The 25,870-nt window shown below is 42.3% G+C and overlaps 1 protein-coding gene across 1 annotated transcript in view; it reads left to right on the plus strand.

Moving 5' to 3' along the window:
- Positions 1-7,159: 7,159 nt before the first annotated feature.
- Positions 7,160-25,870, plus strand: part of LOC124593852 (voltage-dependent T-type calcium channel subunit alpha-1G-like) — a 324,472-nt gene continuing 305,761 nt past the window's right edge. Inside the window, exon 1 of the mRNA XM_047132199.1 lies at positions 7,160-7,266. Within this exon, the coding sequence (XP_046988155.1) occupies positions 7,174-7,266 (93 nt within the window). The 5' untranslated portion in view covers positions 7,160-7,173. The remainder of the gene's footprint in view (positions 7,267-25,870) is intronic.

Below are 25,870 nucleotides of genomic sequence, written 5' to 3' on the forward strand. Positions count from 1 at the left end.
GTGCGGTGTTAAATTTTAGTCTTTGATAACGCGTTTTTATCGGGCGTTTTGTGTCCATAAAAAGTTTAAGGTAAGCCCTATGTTTGTTCATGCGTTGTCTAACAGTATTTAAGGTACACTAATGGCCATTAAAATTGCTACACCAAGAAGAATGCAGACGACAAACGGGTATTCATTGGACAAATATATTATACTAGAACTGACATGTGATTATATTTTCACGGAATTCGGGTGCATAGATCCTGAGAAATCAGTACCCATCTCTGACCGTAATAAGGGCCTTCATACGCCAGGGCATTGAATCAAACAGAGCTTGGATGGTACCCTGCTCATGCAGCTTCAACACGATACCACATTTCATAAAGAGTAGTGACTGGCGTATTGTGACGAGTAAGTTGCTCGGCCACCATTGATCAGACGTTTTCAATTGGTGAGAGATCTGCAGAATGTGCTGGCCAGGGCAGCATTCGGACATTTTCTGTATCCAGAAAGCCCCGTACAGGACCTGCAACATGCGGTCGTGCATTATCCTGCTGAAATGTAGGGTTTCGCAGGGATCGAATGAAGGGTAGAGCCACGGGTCGTAACACATCTGAAATGTAACGTCCACCGTTCAAAGTGCCGTCAATGCAAACAAGAGGTGACCGAGACGAGTAACCAGTGGCACCCCATACCATCACGCCGGGTGATACGCCAATATGACGATGACGAATACATGCTTCCAATGTGCGTTCACCGCGATGGTGCCAAACACGGATGCGACCATCATGATGCTGTAAGAAGAACCTGGATTTATCCGAAAGAATGACGTTTTGCCATTCGTGTACCCAGGTTCGTCGTTGAGTACACCAACGCATGCGCTCCTGACTGTAATGCAGCGTCAAGGGTAACCGCAGCCATGGTCTCCGAGCTGATAGTCCATACTGCTGCAAACGTCGTCGAACTGCTCGTGCAGGTGGTTGTTGTCTTGCAAACATCCCCATCTATTGACTCAGGTATCGAGACGTGGCTGCACGATCCGTTACAGCCATGCCGATAAGATGCTTGTCATCTCGACTGCTAGTAATACGAGGTCGCTGGGATCCAGCACGGCGTTCCGTATTACCCTCCTGAACCCACGGATTCCATATTCTGCTAACAGTCATTGGATATCGACCACCGCGAGCAGAAATGTCGCGATACGATAAACCTCAGTCGCGATAGGCTACAATCCGACCTTTATCAAAGTCGGAAACGCGATGGTACGCATTTCTCCCCCTTACACGAGGCACCACAACAACGTTTCACCAGGCAACGCCAGTCAACTGCTGTTTGTGTATGAGAAATCGATTGGAAACTTTCCTCATGTCAGCACGTTGTAGGTGTCGCCACCGGTGCCAAACTTGTGTGAATGTTCTGAAAAGCTAATCATTAATGTATAACAGCATCTTCTCCTTGTCGGTTAAATTTCTGGTCTGTAGCACGTCATCTTCGTGGTGTAGCAATTTTAATGGTTAGTAGTGTAGATATGAAAGGTTTACAGAGATTGCAATATCTCTATTACCAGTTACTCCCTAGTTCGCTTCAGCCAGGCAGGCGACTAGTACATGAGGGAAAAACCTGCAGCTGAGCGTTGGAGCTCTCGGAAGAGTCGCGCCCGCTTTTACTTCCTTTTTCTGAGCGCGGCAGCTGTGTGCTCCGCCCACGGCCGAGGTGTGTGACGCCGCTGGCCGTGATTCCGGCAGCGACCGGCCGGAAGCCGCTGTTTGGCGACACGGAGGCGGAGGCGTGCGGCAACAGGTGGCTGCGCCCGATACAGCCGCGGCTGCCGCTGTCTCTGCTCCCACGTCTGCTGCCGAGCCGCCGCTGTTTAAATCGCCGTCTGCCAGGTCTAGTCAAACGGCCCAAACATACCCCCATTTGTATGAAGATAGTAACTGTTCTCGAAAGAACAGATACCACTGATGACCGTGCAGCTTCTCTAGAATAAATGATAATTAATTGAACCCTCAGCTGCCGACAGGTGTTGTTGATATACCTCGGTGGGGACAGCTGAAAATGTGTGCCCCTACCAGGACTCGAACCCGGGATCTCCTGCTCACATGGCAGACGCTCTGTCCACCTGAACCACCGAGGACACAGATGAATAGCGCGACTGCAGGGATTTATCACTTGCACACTTCCCGTGAGATCCACACTCCCAACTCTCCACAACCTACATACGTGATGTACCTAGTAGATATTTGCCCATCCACTCAGGATATCCCGTGTTCGAGTCCCGGTCAGGGCACACATTTTCAGTTGTCCCCATCGAGGTATATTGTTGTATACATAGTTCCGCGTAGTCAGCGCGTACACAACATTCCCTCTAGAGCGCGCCCCGCTAAGAACAACAGCGCAGGCGCAGCGCTCGTCCGTCTCCGCACTACGAGATGGCACCGCCATAGAGACAGACCAAATTCTGCTTCCGCCGATCCGCGTATTAATATGTAACCCAGCCAATGAGATTGCTGCTAACGTAGAACCTTTTCTCCTCGCTGATCACACTCGCGCAGTGGTACATGAACGCGCGAGGTATTATAACGAGTGTACAGACCTCCGATTAGTCAGTCTGTATTTGTCTGCACAGTCTGTACGAGTTCTACATTTGTCTGTACCAGTCTATAGTCAAGTTTCAGTCTGCGCCTAATAAGATTACCATATTCCTGTACATAGCCATGAAGACAAATGTATAGACACTTTTGTCAAGTCTCAGAGATATGTGTGAGAATAATATTAACGTACCAATACCAAAGGAACTTCAGATTGTCAATTGTAAATAGCATCCAGAACCAAGTTAAGTAATTTTTATGCTTGTTATCATTTTAATAAATGTGTGTGAAAATTAATCAAGTTCTGTTTAAAGTTAGTCACCGTCAATCTGCTACTCTAAGCGTGCAAGTGACATTTCTATCGTCTGACCTAACGGCAGAAGAAAAACACGCCACGATAAGACCACGAGACATATTGCTGACACTCGCCTACTTCGTTAGAGCGACAAGTAAAATAATCTGATGGTGTGTGTACCGAAGGTCTTACAGTACACACACCACATATATCAACAACACCTGTCGTCAGATGAGGATTCAATCAATTATCATACCTCCACTTGCCTTTTGCAAAGGAAGAGCTTACTGTGCGCTACTGAGAAGAATGCTCTCGACAAAACTCGTCGCCATTAATATACGTCCTAAAAGCAAACGTATCGTTAATATAGCATACCAGATTATGTCTCAAGCTCTTATCTTTGATGTTAGAAGGAACAGTTTCATTCGAAGTGCTTTTCTTTCTTCATATTTACATTGGTCAGATTTACGTTACTGTTTAACGAACTTAATATTATTTCAAAGACTGTCTACTAACAACTATTGAATGTTTTACAGATTTTATTTGCACATCGCTTCGTCAGATTTAGTCTAGCTATTATTTCGTGCCACTCGTTCATGTGTCTTGCCCAAGACACGTTAGAGAAATATGTGTTGACTATATTCAATGGGATCACTACACTGAGGTGACAAAAGTCATGGGAAAACTCCTGACACCGTATCTGATCTTCTTTGGCATGCGCTAAACAAGCCGTTGGAGATTCCCTGCTTAAATATTGCACCGTGATGCGAAAGTCTTGCCGGTGCAGGATTTTGTGCACGAACTGGCATCTTTGTTATAAATGTGCGATGGTATTCATGGCGAAAGACTTCGGTGGCCAAATGAAATCGTTCAAAATGGTTCAAATGGCTCTGAGCACTATCGAACTTAACATCTGTGGTCATCAGTCCCCTAGAACTTAGAACTGCTTAAACCCAACTAGCCTAAGGACATTACACACATCCATGTCCGAAGCAGGATTCGAACCTGCGACCATACCGGTCGCACAGTTCCAGATTGAAGCACCTAGAACCGCTCGGACACACTGGCCGGCTTCTAACTACAATTCCATGTTCAATGTCTGTTAATTCCCGTCGTGTGGCCATAATCAAGAGGGAACCTTTTCATATGAATCATCTGAGTACCAACGAGAGGTCTAGCAATGTACTGCCCGTTTATACGTTGTGTAGCGATACCAACGTCATCTGTATATGTGCACATCGCTGTCCCATGGATTTTATCATTTTAGTGTATATCTATGAATTGTTTGGAGTTTTAAGTCTCTAACTGCTGGAGAGTAGTCGTGTGTCTATACAATTGCGCCAATATACGTCAAGCTATTTCTCGTAACGTTTCTTTCTCTCATCACTGTTTTTTTTTTTTTCAAACACATTCCTCGAGAATAAAATGTTACTACTTATTTTGACGCAGTGGATTGTCTGTTAGCACGAATCTTTTCGACACACATATGCAAGCATCTGAAATGAGTTGTTCACCACTCGAAACTAGCTAAGCATTTGCAAACAAAACAACAATAAAGCACAATGATTGTTTGTGGTAATAATGTTATTATATAAAACGGTTAATGCATATGTTCTCCTCAAGCAATTTCCAAGTTCAAAATAGCTTGCGAAACAAGTTTTCTGGTTTCGTAAGATTTTGAGGAGGAATAGGAAAAATTTAACGCCGATTTTTAACTTTAAACTGTGCTACACCATACCATGGCTGCTAGCGTACCTGACTGCCACAGTATTTCTAAGAATTTTTCCTGGATGGGAATAATGGAAACAAGGTGTACTCAACCTCGTGCGGCCGACTCAAAGGCTACTTGACGGAGATGTAGCGCCTCATGTGTAGAAAAACTAGCTTTAAGCACTGGAAGAGTGGTGTGCTATCCACATTGCTTTCCAAGAAAAAGTATTACTGAGTATAGAATGTCCATCGGAACGCAGAAACACGGCATTATGTGAAGTAGCGCATCGCGGGCTAGCCTACATCGTAGGCGATTCCAAGACTATTGCGTTTGATGCGGCTTTCGTGAATTCTACGCATCGTTTTCTCGGAAACTGTTGTCACCAGTTAAGATTCATGTACAGGTTGCGTATGATTCGTTTTATTTATAGTTATGCCCATTAGAAACTTTGCTCAGTATCATCGTTAAGACAAATTTTATTATATTTGATAGTAAACATCGAGAATTTTTGTGTTTCAGAACAAGCAAATAATGCTCCACAATTACTTAATGAGAGAAAGAAAGATTAATAGATAGACTTTTTTCTCACAGCAGGTCTATTGAAGGTTTATGACACTGTTTCTGTCATTAACATTATCTTTCCTGAAAAACTTCCCTTTATTGCATCAACACGATTGACCACGAGCAACCGAATATGCCACTTGCATCTGCTACAAAGTAAATGAATGAGAAAGAGTGTAAAAATGCTTTCAGAATTTCAGACAACATTGTGAGTATCGGACATGCAAGGAATTTGGATGCATTCAGACAGGGGTACAACGTTGACACACTTTAAAAAATGGTTCTAATGGCTCTGAGCACTATGGGATTTAACATCTGAGGTCATTAGTCCCCTAGAACTTAGAACTACTTAAACCTAACTAACCTAAGGACATCACACACATCCACGCCCGAGGCAGGACTCGAACCTGTGACCGTAGCGGTTGCGTGGTTTCAGACTGAAGCGCCTAGAACCGCTCGGCCACACCGGCAGGCCACATTTTTTTTTTAAAAAAAAGGCTTACTAGGTATGTAATAGAGAGACTAAATGGTGTGGCTGTAGTGCATTCATACAACAATGAGCAGCGTTTACACTAGCAGTAAGCTCAATTAGTAAATCTTCGCGTTTAGCCGCCCAAAATCAAAACTATCCCGGGGATCCAAATGGCGTCTTAGTGTTGACCTGCTTCAGCCCCGTCAAGTTGAACTCTCGTGGCAGTCTCCGCCGTGCAGCCAGAAGATATACCTAAGATCATAGGATAAAATGTATTTCCTCTTGATCCTATTTATACACCAGAGATAGAGGCTCAGATGCTATTCTTGTGAATGGAACTATTTGCCAACTTTAGCGAAACAGAAGACGCTTAGGAATACTATTTCAAATAAGTTGTGCATCCTCGTGTTAACTGAACAGTCTTTGTGGAAACAAATATACAATCGATAGGCTACATACATCGACGGCACGAGAGCCTCGTTTGGCACTGCATAAACAGAAGTAGCCGATTCCGGGTGCTTTGCCTTTCAGTTTTAGTACAAGTTCAACTTATATTTTGCGAGAAGTTTCACCGTTAACGTTAACAAACTTTATATAATCTCCTTGTCTTTTCGAAAGCTTTTGGAAGCTGTTAAAGAGTTTATCGTTCCATTTAAAAGAATAAAACATACTTGTTTCAGTATCTCGGTTGATTCAAGAGTATTAAACAGAACATGCGACAAAATTATGTGCCTCGCTGCCTACCGTTATTTGAGATAAACTTCGTAACGATATATTGAATCAAGGAAAAGGGGAGTCAAATCTTATGTGACTCACTCTGTATCTATGCAAGGGGCAGTCAAATGAAAGAGCTGAAGATGGATAAAAGTAAAAAAACTCTTTACTCTTTCAAAAGTAAAAGTAAAGTAAAAGGAAAAATATTTGCGGTTGTCTATGGAACCATGATTGCACCCAAGCGTTCACCTCTTCGTCCGAAGTAAATCAACAGCCACTCAAATCTTCATGGCTCGAAAAATACGGGAATCACATCAGCGGGCCCACATGTTATGAAGCTTGTTTCCACAACACTACATTGTTTCGCTGGGAAACCTTTAGACGTCCTCCATATAGTCCCGATCTCTCCCCTTGCGATTACTATATTTTGGAGCCCTAAAGAAAGACATTCGTGGCTGTCGATTTGCTTCGGACGAAGAGGCGTACGGCTGGGGACAGTCATGGTTCAGTCGGCAACTGCGAACATTTTTTCGTGAGGGCATTGACCGTCTTGTTTCATAGTGGGATAAATGTGCTAACAGTTATGGTGATTAATTTTGAATTAACAAACAATGTAATTACATTTTTCCATCTCTCTCATTTTCATGCTTTGTGTATTCTCTATAATTATAAGTGAAACTCCCACTATAATTGAGAGTGTGTTAATGTGTATTTCTTTGTTGAAGATTCATGTTTGCATAAGCTTCAGCATTCTCTTGATGTGTGTTTATTTTACTAGTGATTAATGTTGTACACCTGTCAGTTTCTGGATTTTCCTTAACGTTTTCTCACGTGGTTCGAACGCGTCAGCATGCTGGTGATCCTGCTGAACTGCGTCACGCTGGGCATGTACAGGCCGTGCATCGACGACCCCTGTACTACCAACCGCTGCAAGATACTGCAGGTATGTATAATTCCACTTTCATCTAGTACTCATAAAAATCAATTCGTGGCACCTCTGACTTTTTGCTCACAAACTAACAACACTAAAAACGTGAAACTTCTGTCACTTCTCGACGTAATACCCCTTCAGCCATACAAATTTTTCAAAACGTCGACGCCATCATCCCGCAGCCACTGCAAGAGCTTTAGGTGTCTGGGTTGACCAATGGAAAATCGCTAATGCAATAGCGGCTCGGCTAGTGGATGAGTGACCACGGAGAGTGCTTTTCATTGTCGGAAACAGCCAAAAGTGAGTAGCAGGCATCAGAAATCACTTCAGAAATGTTATCGCGAAGAAACTGCGGCATCACGTTAGCACGATGCACTGGAGGACACTTTTCGCATTACCAAGTCTTCATGCAGGATTGTGTGCACAGATCCCACGGAAAAGCCAACTTCGGTGGCGGCGTATTTCATACTCTTTCGGCGATCCTCTAAAACATCTTTCCGCTCTGGCTCGATCATGTCGTCATACCAGCCGCTGCGAAGCTGAGATTGTTGTCGTTTGATGTCACACTGCGTTCTACCTTCTTTGAACAGTCATACCCACGAACGCACATTAGACACATCGGTGAGACCATTCTCACATACCTCACTCAGCTGACGACAAAATTCAGTCAGTGTCACTTCACGCAAATGTAGAAAACGTCGCCATTTTAAGTGTCAAAAACAGCCGTCACTCGCCGCTGTCCCTAGAGTTCTGTGTGCCGTACAGTACTATCACGACTGCTACGCATTTACAATGATTGCACGCGTATTTTAAAACAAACCGCATTTTTCTATCTGCTTCGAGTCCTGAGACAAAAACTTTGGAGGTGTTATAACGTGAATGTACCTCGTATTTCCCGGCAACATAAGGAGATAGGGAGATGCTGAGCTCCGTTCAAAAATCAAGAATTCGGGAAATCAGGACTTGCTAAATACAACCTCACAAATAAACACAGATCAATGTTTAATGAAGCCAATATCTTGTCGTACGTTTCTTCATGCCGGCATTATGTTATTACAGGAACAGTAGAAATTCGAATGAGCAAAAGCAACTTCAACTGGAACAGTGCCTGTAATCTTAGTAGTGTGTGGAAGCGAGCTGTCAACGCCGCAATGGAACAGGGAAATGTACTGAATTGCTTACATTCTTACGAGACCTTTGAGAACACCAGTGCAAACATGGGTGAATATTCTGGCAGTATGACGTAATGGTGATATTCACCGACCTGTCACAAGCCCTCTATAAGCTAAGAATAGTCACCACAGCGGCAGTCAAATCAGACAGTTACTCCTGATGAAGACAATGGAAAGTAAACCGAAATTTTTTTACATAGGATATTGTGAGGTATGGCTGAGCTGTTTAGTATAACCCTAAGATGCTGTATGCCCGATCCCCGGTGACCTACAAGGAATGGGAGTTCCTCATAACAATCATACAAATTTGAGAAAAAACAATGTCACGCAATGGAAACATTTTCTCAATAGAAAACTACTAGGGGTGGCCTAGTTAAGCACGGAAGTACAGGTACCACACCATACATGATCAAAGCAATTCAAAGGCAGGCTGCCAGATTTGTTACCGTCAGGTTTGAACGACATGCATGTATTACGGAGATGATTACGGAACTCATATGGGAACCTTGGAGGGAAGGCGACTTTCTTTCCGAGAAACACTATCGAGAAACTTTATAGAACCGGCATATGAAGCAGAGTGCCTAACGACTCTACTGCTACCAACATTCATTGCGCCTAAGGACCACGAAGATAAGATACGAGAAGTTAGGGCTGATACGGAATCACATAGACAGTAGGTTTTCTCTCGCTCTATTTGCGAACGGAACAGGGAAGGAAATGACAAGTAGTTGAACAGAGTACTCTCCGCCAAGCACCGTACGGTGAGTTGCGGAGTTTCGATGTAGATGTAGACTTATATATTAAGAAGGGACTCATCTAATTGCAAAAGAAGTCAGTAGTCACTGTAACAGTTTGGTTTATTACAATAAGACATCAAATAAATGAATTAAGCATCTAAACATTTCATGAGTGGATAAAAATTTCGTGATCGCGAAATACAGCTTTGGGACAGGCAGGTGGACACATGAAAGCATAAAATGAAACTTTGCAACAGATATGGCTGCGAAAATTATTACTGTTTTAAACAAATAACTCAGAAAAATAAGTGCGAACACCATTAGAACCACCAAAGTGCATAATGGAAGCAAATAAATCGGATGTCGATCAACCAGCTTTCAGTCTCCCTCTGTTTACTGATTGCATTGATGGCTCATTTCTATCTCTCTAATACAATGTGAATGTGGAAGACGGCAGGAATAACGGCTGGATATTTTGAGTCTAACTCGACCTCCATACTCAGTTCTAATATGGGGACGTGCTTCTGTGCGACGCCTCAGCAGCAAGAGTCAACTTGGTTCAAATAGCTCTGAGCACTATGGGACTTAGCTTCTGAGGTCGTCAGTCCACTAGAACTTAGAACTACTTAAACCTAACTAACCTAAGGACGGCACACACATCCATGCCTGAGGCAGGATTCGAACCTGCGACCGTAGCGGTGGCGCGGTTCCAGACTCTAGCGCCTAGAACCGCTCGGCCACCCCGCCCGCCAGAGTCTACTCTTCAGCTCCCCAGCAGCATGTATGTACACACTGATGTCTTGGCAGCAAGCATATTCTCACCTAATTACTTGAAACATGACTGGATCTGCCAATATAGGAATCTCACCGCCAATTACAGCAGACCTTGCGAGTTCTAATCAATAATAATATCATAACTTAGCTTAACAATGTCCTACTCTTTCGGATTTTATCGTGGTTAACCAGTGATAGTCTGATGTGAAGAGGAAGGCAGAAAAGCTCTCCCACTCCATGACAAGTCTCAGCGTCATCCAACCAAAAGACTTACAGGAGGACGCCTGCAGTTACTGTGGACTAATTGTATTTTGTATTACTAGGATTTTAAACGGATGTACTTTCATGTTGTGGTCCACGCTCTCCTGTCCTGAAGACTACACTTGGCTTTTAAATTTTATCTTTCCTAAAAGGATTTCTCCTAGCATTTCAAACAAAATAATTTTACAGTTCACAGGCTGGTCCCCGAAGTGCCTGCTGTGCATAAATGGGAAACAGCGGATTCTTTGACATCTAATAGCTTGGGAGGGATGCTCTCAGCTCCAAACACTTTTGTGACTCTCTGATCAATGTCCAGAGCCAGATAGGAAGAGCTCCCAAGGCTGCAGAAATTGACAAAAAAATGGCTCTGAGCACTATGGGACTTAACATCTGTGGTCATCAGTCCCCTAGAACTTAGAACTACTTAAACCTAACTAACCTAAGGACATCACACACATCCATGCCCGAGGCACGATTCGAACCTGCGACCGTAGCAGTCGCGCGGTTCCAGACTGCGCGCCTAGAACCGCTAGACCACCGCGCCGGCTGCAGAAATTGACAAGTCCCCCTCACCATAATAAATGGAAAAGTGGAAGAACAAATAAGGAGCTGTGCAATCATTGGTAGTAGTGAATATTGTCTGCAGTTATGATGCGGCATTAAGGATCAAATATACTGATTATCTGGATATGCATATTACATTGTAAAATATGTTATGTGACAGTTTGGGAATAAATTGGTACGTAACACTGTCATCATTAGAAACTTCGATCTCATATAAGTTTGTAATAATACTTCTCTCACTTTCAGAAAGAAATCCATTATTAGTATACACATAAATCACAGATTCTTAATCTACTTAGTAGACTCAGTGAAAGAGATTACAACACTTACCGATATAATCAGATAACTGCTGACCTCACCTTTATCATTTTTGAGTAATATGGTATCCAGGATGACTCTCTGAGGACAGTGGGATGATACAAAAAGCCTTAAAACAAATTTGAACGCATTATATATCAGGTGCTGAACAATCATCATTAATCAGCACATTAGATGTTTCCGCCAGTGTGGATTTAACAAATGATGGTACATCCTCGAATGAACAGGTTTCCAACGAATGTTCTATGACTTACTTTACTGCACTAAAACATCACTGTAAATATTTCATATTGCCAGTATGTTAATGATCGTAGCACTGAGGTGTTGATCTAGCGCTGTATCGACCTTAAGACTTCCAATGAAGGGAAATTTCATGTACCATACATCTGTACTGGCTGCTTTAGCGAATGACGCTCGGGCTGTCGACCGCGGTTTACTTTTTATCCGTCATAGCAATACGGCGAAGGACATTTAATCTTTAGTCCAGGACCTCCGTTGGCTCTATGCCGTATTTTATGGACCTTTCCCTAAGTCTCTGTTTTTAGGTATCTTTCCTTCCGTCGATTGGGCCTAACGTGCAATCGCTTTTAATTCGTTTTTCGTGTTCTACGGTTCTGACATGGGCGCATATGGCCTTAGTATTTTTTGTGCCCTAAAATAAAGCAAAATAAAACAATTCCTTATCTTATAGCCGGCAGGTGTGGCCGAGCGGTTCTAGGCCCTTCAGTCTGGAACCGCGTGACCGCTACGGTAGCAGGTTCGAATCCTGCCTCGCGCATGGATGTGTGTAATGTCCTTAGGTTAGTTAGGTTTAAGTAGTTCTAAGGGACTGATGACCTCAGATGTTGAGTCCCATAGTGCTCAGAGCCATTTGGACAATTTTTGAACCTTATCTTATAAATCCACTTGAATTTCTACATCCTTCTGTAACACCACATCTCAAACGCTTTGTTTCTCTTTTATTCCAGTTTTCCTACTGTCCATGATTCACTACCATACAACGCTGTGCTCTAAATGTTCTCAGAAATTTCTTCCTCAAATTAAGGCTCACATTAGATAGCAGCAAATTTGCCTAGGCTAGGGATGCCCTCTTTGCTAGTCTGCTTTATAAATCCTCTTTGCTTGTCCGTCACGGGTTATTTTGCTGCCTATATAGCAGAATTCATTAACTTTATCTAATTCATGATCCCCAACTCCGATGTAAAGTATCTCGCTGTTCTCAGTTCTGCTACTTCTCAGTGGTTTCGTCTTTCTTCGATTTACTCTCAGTCCATATTCTGTACGCATTAGACCATTCCACTCAACAGATCCTGTAACTCCTCTTCGCATTCACCGAGAATAGCAATTTTCTTTCTGTTCTTTCTCTGCGCCTTGTCCCGCGCCTAAGCGGGGTCGGCGTTTTTATTACCGATTTGCCAGTGTTAGTTGCAGAGCATACCCGGATGCCCTACCCCGAACCCCACGTGGTGTACGCCAGCTGTCTGCGTCTAGTGTAAGCCATGAAATAGTTCAAATAGTTCAAATGTCTGTGAGCCGTGTAACCGAGGCGGAACGTGTAGACCAGCCCGGTATTCACCTATGGAGGTGTGGAAAACAGCCTGAAAACCACATCCAGGCTGGCCAGCATACCGGCCCTCGTCGTTAATCCGCTGGGCTGATTCGATTCGGGGTCGGCGCGCCTACCCGAATCCAGGAAGCAGCGCATTAGCGCTCTCCACCGAGAATAGAAATGTCATCAGCGAATCTTGTCATTGATGTCCTTTTCGGTTTGATTTGTAGTCAAACTCTTGAAGCTTTCCTTTATTTCTGTCATTGCCTCTTCGATGTATAGTTTGAGTAGTTGGGGTGAAACACCGCATCAGTTTCTTACACATTTTTAAATCCGAGGTCTTACTTCCTTGTCTTATTATTCCCTCTTGGATCTTGTACAAATTATATATTAATCGTATATCCCTGTAACTTATTCCTATTTTTCTCAGAATGTGGAACATCTCGCACCATTTTACACTGTATAACGCTTTTTCTAGCTCGACAAATGCTATGACCGTGTCTTGATTTATTTATTTCTTTTATTTCAACCTTGCTTCTAAGATTAAACGCAACGTACGAACAGTCTCTCTCGTGCTTTTACTTTTGCTAAAGCCGAGGTGATCGTCATCTAACTATTCCTCAAGTTTCCACTCCATTCTTTCGTATAATATTCTTGTCAACAGCTTAGATGCATGAGCTGTTCAACTGATTGTGCGATAGTTTTCACACTTATCTCCAGTGCCATTTTCGGTATTGCGTGGATCATATTTTCCGAAAGTATGGTGGTATGTCGCCCGTCTCTTGGATTCTGCACACCAACTTGCATAAACGTTTTGTTGCCACTTGCTACGGTCGCAGGTTCGAATCCTGCTTTGGGCATGGATGTTTGTGATGTCCTTAGGTTAGTTAGGTTTAAGTAGTTCTAAGTTCTAGGGGACTGATGACCACAGATGTTAAGTCCCATAGTGCTCAGAGCCATTTTTTTTGTTACCACTTACCCTAGTGATTTTAGAAATTCAGATGGACTGTTACCTACCCCTTATTTTCTCTCAAGTATTTCGGAGTTCTTTTAAATTATGACTCTGATACTGGAATCCCTATGTCATCCCTACAGACACCAATTTCTTCTTATAACACGACACCAGACAAGTCCTACTCCTCATCGAGGCCTTCAATGTACTCTTCCCACCGATGTACTCTATCTTCTTCGTTTAACAGTGGAATTCCCGTTGCATTCTTTATGTGACCACCCTTGCTTTTAATTTCACTGAAAGCTGTTTTGTCTTTCCTAGTAGCTGAATCAATCCTTTCCATTTGTTTTTCGATTTATTCACATCTGCCTTGCATTTGATATTTATTTCTTTCTTAATTTATTTACTCTGATATATTTCTGTCTTTCCGTGAACTTTTTTTTCTTTCTTCTTTCATCGATCAACTGATGTATTTCAGCTGTTACCCAAGCTTTCTTCGCAGTTATCTTCCCTGTACTTATGTTTGTCTGTCCAACATTTGAGATTGCACTTTTTAGAAATGTCCACTATTTTCTACTGAGCTGCCTACTCTGGTATTTCTTATCGCAGTATCCGCATCCTAAGCGAACTGCAAACGCGTCTCATCACTCTTCAGCACTTCAGTATTGCACTTCCTTGCACAATGATACTCTCGGACAATTCTTTTGAATTTCATTCTGCTCTTCGTCATTGCTAAATTGTTATCTGAGTCTATATCCGCACCTAGGTATGCTTTACAATCCAATATCTGATTTTGGAACTTCTGTCTCACCAAAATGTAATCCATGTGAAACTTTTCCGTGTCTCCCCGTCTTCAACAAGTATACCTTCTCCTCTTATGCTTACCATCTTTGTCCTCTCTCATTCATATTGCCAAGCTCATATTCTCCATCAACCCTTTCTTTTATTCTTTCCCATACAACAGCGACGCAATACCCTTGACTATCAGGTTTTCATCTCCCTTTACGTGTTGAATTAGCCGTTCACAATCATCATATATTATATATATTATCTGTATCTCTTGCTTGTGACGTTGGCATCTATACCTTGCTATTCATAACTCCTGTTATGCTATATTTTTTTCTGTTGATGTCACTCTACGTTTTTCTCATCAGAAATCCTCATTTTCTTTCCCTTTTTTACTTCGCTCACCCCCACCACATATAGATTGAGCTATTGCATTTCCCTTTTCAGATTTTTCTAACTTCCCTACCACGTTCGGGTTGTGACATTCCACGCTCCGACTCGTAGAACGTTATCCTTTCGTTGGTTATTCAGTCTTTTTCTCAAGGTCACCTACCCTTTGGCAGTCGCCTCCCGGATACCCGAATAGGGGTTCATCCGGGATCTTTTATCAACGGAGTGATCATCCTGACACTTTTTCAGTTACGTGCCACATGTCTTGTGAATACACATTATGTGCCTTTATGCAGTCGTTTCCGTTGCATTCTGCATTCTCATGCCGTTGATCACTGCTGATTCCTCCGTCTTTCAGGGGCTGGCTATCATCCAAAGGGTAAGAGAGCACCCTGAACCTCTGTCAGCACCTCGTCGTGCTTTTGTTCACTACCAGGTCTCCGTAGACATTCTGCAAGCGCCTATGAATATATGAGATGCTCTGGTTTTCTTCCAAAAGAAAGTCAATGACGGCTCTGTGCTTGGAATGCACTTCCGTTACAGACGCCATTTTGAAGGCTACTTATGTCGCCACCTATTGAAATTTCATAAAACTAAAGCGGGGATATTCCACACTGACCCACAACAAATTCCTCATTTTTTCACCTGGAACTGGACAAGAAAAAATGTGTTGCATTACTTACTGAGCACCCCTCGGACATACTGTGAATGTAGGTACGACGTTTCTCAGTCTATCTTCTGATATCTCACACGGGTAATACTTCCTTGCTTGATTCGAATTTTCTCTGGAAGCGAAACTTATCCTCCCCCACTTCGACTTACCAGTCGTTCGTTTCTTTAGAATTGGTGCTCGAGATTGCATTATAGAAAGGAAGAGCAACATTTTTCCAGGAGGTGTGGTATATTTGATAGTACAAAACTGTATGAGCCGGGGTTTTTCGAAGTTTAAAGCTAGCCTATTTCTTCAAACCAGTTAGTAAATCTCGAAAAAACGTCGCTTACTATTTCTTCTGTTGATGGGTCTTTGCTCGGCTTTGCAACAGTGCTTGTATCAACTGCACACACTTTGCCTCTTGATGCAAACAAATTGGTAGACCTTTGACATGAAAACGATGAACGGTCCAATTAGTTAGTTTTGTATTCCTTCCTACGTCATTGATTAACATTTTCTAACATTCTCGTTTCAAAATTATCTGTGGATGATTCACGCGGATAGTCAGCAGCTAGTACCGCTATTGGATCACAGCTACAATTAATAGGATTCGATGCAGACGCGCACTTAGCGAGGCTATATGCTCGAATATCCAGCCCATTACGTCGCCTCCCGCAGAATGGCGGCAGCTGTTGACACACAGACACCGTCGCTCTGTTGACACTACTTATCGCATTTGGAACGGCTTACTGTTCCCGTTGCTTTATCACATGTGGCTGTAATTAATGAACTTGCTGACTCGAATTCAGAGCTTCGGAGTGGATATGGCGAAATTTGGCCGCCGTTACTGGAAATCTCCAAACATTGTCGTCGATGTGTAACAAGCCCCACGAAAGTAATTCCTAGCCTAAAGATATCTGAGTTTGGAAAACGTAATAAGCTTTAGTCTAAAGACAACAAGTTCCAAATGTAAAGTTTTGTCTTAAAGATAACTACAGTGTTATTTAGACGCAGGACATCCGTAATGAAACTAACTAACCCTTTCTGTATGGAGCCAGCTAGCACAATATTGGCTATATTAAGACAAGTCCTGAACAGATTCATGCATTGCTTCTTCGGTGTATAGTCTGAATAGTACGGGCGAAAGATTGTATCCCTGTCTGACTCCTTTCCCAATGTTCAAATGTTCAAATGTATGCGAGTTCCTAAGGAGCCAAACTGCTGAGGTCATCGGTCCCTAGACTTACACACTACTTAAACTAACTTATGCTAAGAACAACACACACACACACACCCGTGCCCGACGGATGACTCGAACCTCCGGCGGAAGGGGCCGCGCAGTCCATGACTTGGCGCCTCAAACCACACGGCCACTACGCACGGCCTTTGCTAATCCTATCGCCTCGTTCTTGCTCTTCCATTCTTATCAATGCCTCTTGTTTCTTGTACATAACTACCTGTTCACGACAGTGCACGTTACCAGTATGGTCCAAAAAGCCGCGCAAAACTGTGATTTTTCAGGGGGTCATGCCTCAGGTTTTATTAATCAAATAGTTTGGATAGACCTAGGCCTATCGGAAGAACGGACGTACTGTAGCTATCCTACAACACAGGTTTAAAATTTAAACATTACACACTTCTTCCAGGCCAGTCAAACTGAGCAAATTAGTCGTCTAGGGTGGACCTTAGGCGGCCTTAAAAGCACGATTTGTTCATGGGAAGTTCTTAAGAACACCCCGGAAAACTGATTTTTGAGCGAGAAAAGTACTATTTGTGGTGATGGGCACTTCTATAATTGCAGTTTATGGAATACCTTCTAAATTTTTGCAATATCTTTCTAAGATGATGGTCTCGGGGAACCCTGAATTATCTTTCGATATCATTATCCATTACGGAGATATAGAGGTTCAAATTTACAGTACTTACGCTCGTGCAAGATGCATATAACACTCGGTATGAAGCATAGTTCTAACTGACGTAGTGAACGCATGATAAGAGTTCTAGGCTCATCGCAAGGATTTTGAGACCACTAATCTATGTTTTAATCAGCATTTTTTTCACCAATAATACATTATAACGCGCTGTCTCTGCGTAATGGTCGATTCACGCATATAAAAGAACCAGCCCACAATGGTACATCAGCGACAAAAAGTGGGCTAAAAAGTGTCTTAACATATCTGAAAAAGACTTAAAATGACCGCCAAAAATTATGTTAAACTGAAAACACTGCTAAGTAAAATGTTTCTAATGCCACTACTACTCTTTTAAGATACTAATCTTAAGCCGGGTGTTGTCGATGAATTGCGACCGATGAGCAAAGTATCCAGGAAAAATCTAAAGCAAACGATTTTTTGTTAACCTTATACTATGCTTACAGAGTTGTTGTTTATATGTGTCACAGCATAAAAATAGGTGAAGTATACGAATAAACTATCAAAACTTTTCTGACCTACAGAATTCGCTTTGTATAAACAGCACACCCTATTGTGGCACGGAAAAGAAGGGAGCGAGCTGAAAAATGTTCCGAAAGGCGAATACGTTCCTCTTTTAAAAACCTTGACAGAAAAGTGGGATAATACCAGCGTCAATTCTCATTCTGCCTACCTAACAAAAAATTTTGGCATGCGAAAACATTCGTGCTTTTTTGTGCTGACAGTAGCAGAGAGGCAGTGATGGTGGAAGAGAGAGAAAAAATGCCAGTGGGAGAGAAAGAGAGAGGGACAGTGATGATTGGAGAGAAAAAGTGGTAGTGAAAGAGAAAGAGCGACGGATGAAGACAATATCAGTGGGAACCAAAGAGAGAGAAGACATTGAAGGTCAGTGAGAGACAGTGGCAGTAAAAGAGAGAGATGGATGGAGAAACCATTACTTCCTTATGAAGGGGACATGACAACACTCAAGAAGGAGTAATAATTCAAATGTATCCAAATGATGTGATTCAGTTTGGCGGCCCGAGACAAATATAATCTGACTGTAACGATATTACAAGCAAGTTGTATGTTTATAGACATATAGTTTAACATACGAAAAATAGGAACTGTAACAGTATGTTAAAATCTGTTTAACTTTTTTTTTTTTTTTTGATGATTCGTTTTTGATAAAGTAAGAGAAAAAGTTACATTTATTTCCATCGTCTCTCAGAGCAAAGAGGAAAAGTGTAATCCAGTTTTCGATTAAATGTGGATGTTTCCCACAGGAAGTGTCAAAATGGGTGTTAATAGAGATATTCTACTATTAACAACCGATTTATACAAGTGAAACGCAGTTGCGAACCAAGAAATCAACACAGTCTGGCACTTTTTTAAAATTCCTTCTTGGTACGACCTCTACATTTTTGTGACATATTACGAAGCTTAATAACTTTAAACAGTGCTAAATGACTTTCTATACCTACATCTACATACGTACGCCTCAAGTCACCGTACCGTGCGTGGCGGAGGGAACCCTTTATCACGATGATTAGTCGTTTCTTTTCCTCTCTCACTCGCAGATAGAGAGAAGGAAAAACGACTGTCTGTATGCCTCCGTATGAGTCCTAATTTCTCGTATCTTGTCTTCGTGGTCCCTACGTGAAATGTAAGTTGGTGGCAGTAGGATCGTTCTGCAGTTCTTCAATTGCCGGTTCTCTTACTCAGAGGTGTTCTTCGAAATGAATGTCTTCTTCCCTTCAGGGATTTCCACTTGAGAGCCGCGAGTGATTAGCCGAGCGGTCTGAGGCACTGCTGGCATGGACTGTGCGGCTGATCCCGGCGGAGGTTCGAGTCCTCCCTCGGGCATGGGTGTGTGTGTGTGTGTGTGTGTGTGTGTGTGTGTGTGTGTTTGTCCTTAGGATAATTTAGGTTAAGTAGTGTGTAAGCTTAGGGACTGATGACCTTAGTAGTCAAGTCCCATATGATTTCACATTTCACACCCCACTTGAGCTCCCGAAGCATATCCGTAACACTTGCATGCTGATCGAACCTACCGGTAACAAATGTAGCCAGCTCGCCACTGATTTGCTTCGATCTCTTCTTTCAGTCCAACCTGATGCGGATCCCAAAACTCGAACATTATTAAAGTATGGGGTGCACTAGTGATCTATATGCGGTCTCCTTTACAGATGAACCACACTTTCCTGAAATTCTCCCAATAAACTGAAGTCTACCATTCCCCTTCCCGACCACAATCCTCACACGCCCGTTCCATTTCATAGCGCTTCGCATGGTTACGCCCAGATATTTAAATGACATGACTGTGTCAAGCGGGACACTACTAATGCTGTATCCACACATGACGGGTTTGTTTTATCCACATTAACTTACATTTTTCTGCATTAAGAACCAGCTGCCATTCATCACACCAACTAGAAATTTTGTCTACGCCATCTTGTATCAACCTAAAGTCACTTGTCTTCGATACCTTCCTGTAGAGAACAACATTATCAGCAAACAACCATGAACTGCTGCCCACCCAGTCTGCCAGCTCATTTGTGTACATAGGAAATAGCTACGGTCCTGTCACACTTCCCTTGGACACTGCTCCGATGAACAATCGTCGTAGAAGACAACGTACTGTGTTCTATTACTTGAGAAGTCTGGGAGTCTATTACCTATACACGTACCTTCTTTAACATTCTGCAATGGGATACCGTGTCGAATGCTCTTCGGAAATCTAGAAATATGGACTCAGCCGGTTGCCCTTCATCCATAGTTCGCAGTATACCATGTGAGAAAAGAGCAAGCTGGGTTTCACAAGAGCGATGCTTTCTAAAGCCGTGCTGATTCGTGGACATAAGCTTTTCAGTCTCTATTGAACTTATTTTCTTCGAACTCAGAATATGCTCTAGAACTGTGCAGCAAATCGATGTTAAAGATATTTAACTGTAATTTTTCGGGTTCATTGCTTTACCCTTGTATATACAGGAGTCACCTGCGCTTTTTTTCCAGTTGCTTGCCACTTTTCTTTGGTCGAGAGACTCACTATAAATGCAAACTAAGTAAGGGGCCAATGACGTAGAGTACTCCTTGTGAAACCGAACTGGGATTCCATCCGGGTATGGCGACTTACATGTTTTCAACTCTTTCAGTTGTTTCTCTACGACATGAATGCTTATTACTATGTTATTCATACGGGGGACTGTGTGATGCTCAAACGACGTTACGTTTGTTCGATTCTTCTGCGTCAACGACTTCTTAAATATGGAATTTAAAACTTGGGCCTTTCTTTTGCTCTCTTCTGCTGCCGAACCAGACGGCCAACGAGTAGCTGGATGGAAGCCTTAGACCCGCTTAGAGATTTTACATGGGTCCCGAATTTTTCGGGTTCTCCGCCAGATCTTTAGTTAAGGTATCTCTACTAACCTTTGCTTGTAGTCATTTGCGCGTCCTCTTTGGAACCGAGAGTGCAGCAGCCTTTGGTTCCTCAGCATTTTCCGAATTTCCTTATTAAATCATGGAGAGTCCTTTGGGTCTCTAATCCACTTACTACGCACGTATTTGTCCACACCACGATTTACAACCTGTTTAAACTTTGGCCATAATTCCTCTATTCCAATCATTCTGGAACTAAATGATTGCAGTTCACTATCTAAGTGAGTTGCTAACAACTGCTTATCTGCTTTTTCTAGCAGAAACACCTTCCTAGCCCTCTTGAATGATTTATAAACTTTCGTAACCATAATCGATGTGACAGCATGATCACTAATCTCCGACTCTATAATGACGCCATAAGGTCCCGCCTGTTTGTAGCTATAACGTCCAAGGTTACTTGCATTGCATATGGGCTGACAAACTAGCTGCTCACGACAGTTTTCTGAATACATGATCAAAAGTACGAGGGTGGTTTGAAAAGTTCTCAGCACGAAATGAAATAAAGCTACTTCCATCACTGAAACTTTTTTTTATTTTTCAATGTAGTCTCGTTGTAGATTATTGCACTTGGTCCAACGACGTTCCAGTGCCTTGATTCCATCTGCAAAATAGGTGTCAATTCCGGCTATCAATTCTTCGTTTGAAGTGAATCTTCGTCGAACAAGAAAAATTTTCAGTTTTGGGCACGGTGCCATATGAGGCGAATAAGGTGGGCGTGGAAACAATTCATACCTTAGTTCGTAGCCCCGGCACCCATCTTGCAGATAATTTTTTCATTTCTAATTCTTCAGTTAAAATGTGATATAGACTTTCAGATGACATCTGGCAAGTGTGAGCAATTTCATGCACTTTCAATTGGCGATCCTCCATGACCATCTAGTGCATTTTTGCAATGATTTCTGGAGTAGTGACACATCTTGGCCGACCACTGCGCGGATCGTCATCTGAGGTCTCCCAACCAAATTTAAATTGATTTTTCCAGTTGGCAACAGTTGAATATGAAGGAGTAGAGTCCCCCGGTGTATTCTGGAAATCGGCATGAATGTCCTTTGCTTTCATAGCTTTCTTTACGAAGTGCTTAATCACTGCTCGAATCTCGATATTTTTCTTCTTCGCAAATCACTACGTGGGTACAACAACAACAGAGCCACGTCACCGCCACAGATCTCTTCCGAGAGCACTGACGTGGCACATGTTTACAGGCAACAGTCCAATGAATATCACGTTGACAACTCGTTGCGCTAGCGTTGACCTCTCGTGGTGATTCCAAGAACTTTACAAACCATCCTCGTACTTGACAAGATTGTCTGTCTGTACATCCCGCAATGAATCCATACATGTCCCGGTCTATACTCGGTAGGTTAAAGTCACCTCCAACTAGTCTGATCTGGGTATTTATGCCCAACTAACCATAAACTTACTTTGAATGACATTAGAACTGTCACAGCGGAGTCACAGTGGTCGGTAAAAACATCTAACAATTACCTTGGTTTCACCTAGACCTGTAATGCGCGACCAGATAACTTCACTATCACACTTAATTTCAACCTCAATAGAGACAATATTTTTGTCGACTGCAATGAACACACACCCTCCTAAAGCGTCTAATCTGTCTTTTCGTCAAACATTCTAGTACTCGCTAAATATCTCAGAGCTTTTTACTTCGGCTTTTAGCCACCTCTCAGTCCCAAGAACGATTTGAGGTTGAGAACTTTCCAAGAGGACGGTAAATTCCGAAACTTTTTTGCGATTTTTAGAGTCGAATTGTCTTTATCTGAACGTGGTCTGATTTCCCTATATGTGTATCGACCGGCGAGTGTTCATGAGAGTGCCTCAAACTAGAGCCTAGCCTAAAAATCCCCCGAATGCACTCCACAAGTACTCTAGCATACAAGTAGCTGCTTCCTTTGTGCAGTGCATCCCTGATCTATCAAGGGAGGCCCACAAATGCCCACCCGATAACGCAGATCCAGTAATCTGCAGCCAAGACCGTCACAGAGACGTCGAAGCTATTGGCTGAGACCATCCACTCGGGTCCAAACCAGAGGACCCCGATCAACTCTGGAAACGATGCTGCAAATTGTGAGCTCCGCTTGCACCAAGTGTGCAAGGCCAGCAGTCTTCACCACCTGAAATTTTTCTTCCTAAGGGACTCAGCCTAACGCTGGAGCTCCCAATAACTAGCAAACCATAGCATGTATAGAGACACGTGGTAAAGCTGTATTCACAACATGGCAAACAAATTCGTACACTGGGAAGGGAGTTTTCCGAAGACAAAATAATTCACATTTTCAATCTCATAAATTATTATCACGGTATTTGTGTAGAATTTAGTACTCATTCATACATACCTTTCACATACAGCATAATTGTGAATGTCATCCTTGGCTGGTTATGCCTCAGAACATGATGACTCAGATAATTACGTCGTATGAGGAGGGATAGCTTGTGCACAATTACGAATTTGAGATCACAACCTCCTTAAACAGTTGATAACCAGAAGGCATCTGTGCGCGCCTTGTGGATCAGAACAATAATCGGTTAAAAAATCGTATTATTCCTTCTGACAGCAATATTATATCCTCAAATGTCAACAGTATATAACAAAGGAAGAACAACAACATAGTAAGGTTTCAAAATATATGAAACTAAAGGAGCAGACTTTCGTAGAACGATTTTATTGAAAAATCTTGAGATCTAACGTAAACTGACAAGGAAGGGAGAATCATAATGGTCAGTAACAGACCGCTGATCCAAATCACAGGTAGAATATGGCCATGGAAACCAGACACAATAATAAAATTAAAATTATACTAATAGCCCCACTTCATTAGTTCTCTCAACTCAACGGAATAAAATGGTAAGTGCTTAAGACGCAATCACAAAATAATTTACAGGACCATCATATTTAAGACGAATGACGGTTACAGAAGCGGTATAAAGAAATTGTTCTGAAAGTCGAACGAAGGTCATTAGCGAAAAATACATTGTTTCATTCAATTTTTAGTCTGCATTCTAATGAAAACAGAAAGTACACAAATACGAAACCGATCGCTTATTTCGAAAAATTAACATCATTCGTTTTGTTTTCCTTTTACGCCATTTTCAGATCTCAAATAACAACACATGGTTTCCTAAATCTGTTCATTCCTCATTACACATTAATTCTATTGGAGTGCGTTCCTAAACGATTGACGATGATTACAATGTTTCAGTTTTAGTATCGTTGCCCTCGATGCTCTAATCACAACAGCAATTATTTTATATACACCCTGAGGACATAATTCACAAGGGCACAAGCTGGCCACCGTTTTAAAATACGATTAATTTTCGCAGAAGTATGGAGCATCAATTATCGTTCCACATCACAAAAGCTTTCATTAAACCTACAGTTTGTGTTATTTCAGCTCCACTGTTCCGGAAGCCTGCTCACGCTTTCACATCGGGGAATATTTTTCATTCTCTGTGACAGGCGACAGCAAAACCAACATAAGTTAAAATACCAGGCGTGCCGTTAATATAAAAATACGCGGCATTTCTCTTGTACGTTTGGATAACATTTCAGTCCAGCTGTTCGCTGTATGTTCTGAATTCTTCACTCATATTTTTTTCTGTATCATCGAAAACTCCGAGCGATTACATATCAGTCAGGGAAGCAAAGTATAAATAACACTTCAGTCTACAAAGGAGAATTCAGGATGGAACTATATGATGCTGTGCAGGAAAGAATAGGCTAATCGTTAATTGAGCGAAAGAGGCTTTATTAATTAATTCTTTGCGCCAAGCGATTTCATTTGTCCAGACAAATTGGTCATCATTTATGAGTGACAATGTGAGCGGTTCGGAAGTGGCAATTCTGCAGGGATAAAAGATTAATCTTGCCGAGACAATTTTCCTTGAGCCGGAGTTAACTTCTTTTTCTACTATAATGCCGTGTGTTCTAAACGACCGACACTAAAAAACCACTGCCCCGTCTGGATGTTCCAACTGCTGTATCCTCCAAGGCTTAACGCAATCGAATTACATCCTCTCGTAAATCGTGAAGTACTGCAGTTCAAAAAGTTCCCTCAGTATTTTTCTGGTCAGTTTATCGTAATTCTAGGATGCTCACAGCAGAACCCACATTTGGCTGATTAAACGGACTGAGCAGTCTAAGCAAAAATGGTCTGTACATCTAATACTGAAGAAGTTTTATATCCAACGAACTGCCATGACGGAAAAGAAAGGATAAGCAGCGAGTTTAACATTCATGATGAAAGGATATCAGTAATTTCAGACGATATTGCTATCCAGTGAAAGTAAAAGAGAACTACAGGAGCTATTGAACGAAATGATGTGATGAATACATAAAGAAAGTCGAAAGTAATGAGGAGCAGCAGAAATAAAATTATCTACAAACTTAATATCAAATTTGAGGACACATGGTCGAAATAATGAAAGAATTCTACTACTTTGGAAGCAAAATAGCGGAGGACAGACTAAGCAAGGGATATGTAAGAAGCACACTAGTACAGACATGTCTCAACCCCCCTCTCCCCCCCCCCCCCCCTGCCACGCCCTCGCCGTCCTCCGGCAACTTTAATTTACGATATCGGGGTTGCAAAGTCGTACCTCCTGAAGAGGCCACTAACCACCCTGGAGCAATGTTGTCTGCCCATGAACAGTACGCCATGCGGCGCATTAAAGTCAAAAGTCCGGAGTGTTCCACATAAAGAAAGAAGCTGCATCAGCAGGAAGAGGGTCGATATCAGTACCTACAAAAATTTGTTGTAGGGAAATTGATCTATTATTTGCTGAATATTCTTTTCTGTCTTCTCTAAAGCCAATTGTATAGTCATGAAACTGTATTTCCACTCTTACGTCGTTCGAAACCCGATTCTGTTGACGAACTGTTGGTGTCTCGTCAATGTCATGCCGTATTATATATTCCGGAACACCATGTCTCTAGCCTATTGTGGTAGCAGCACCAAACGCCAATGACTCCTGTTATCAATGCCAGTACAACATCTCAATTTCCTAGATTGTGACTAATCCATGTCTCCGAAATATCCTTTCATTCCCACTGTAAAGTGAAAATTCGTTCTGGACTTACTGTTACATGATGTAACTAAGC

This window comes from Schistocerca americana, chromosome 2, assembly GCF_021461395.2.
Source record: "Schistocerca americana isolate TAMUIC-IGC-003095 chromosome 2, iqSchAmer2.1, whole genome shotgun sequence".
Taxonomy (NCBI): domain Eukaryota; kingdom Metazoa; phylum Arthropoda; class Insecta; order Orthoptera; family Acrididae; genus Schistocerca; species Schistocerca americana.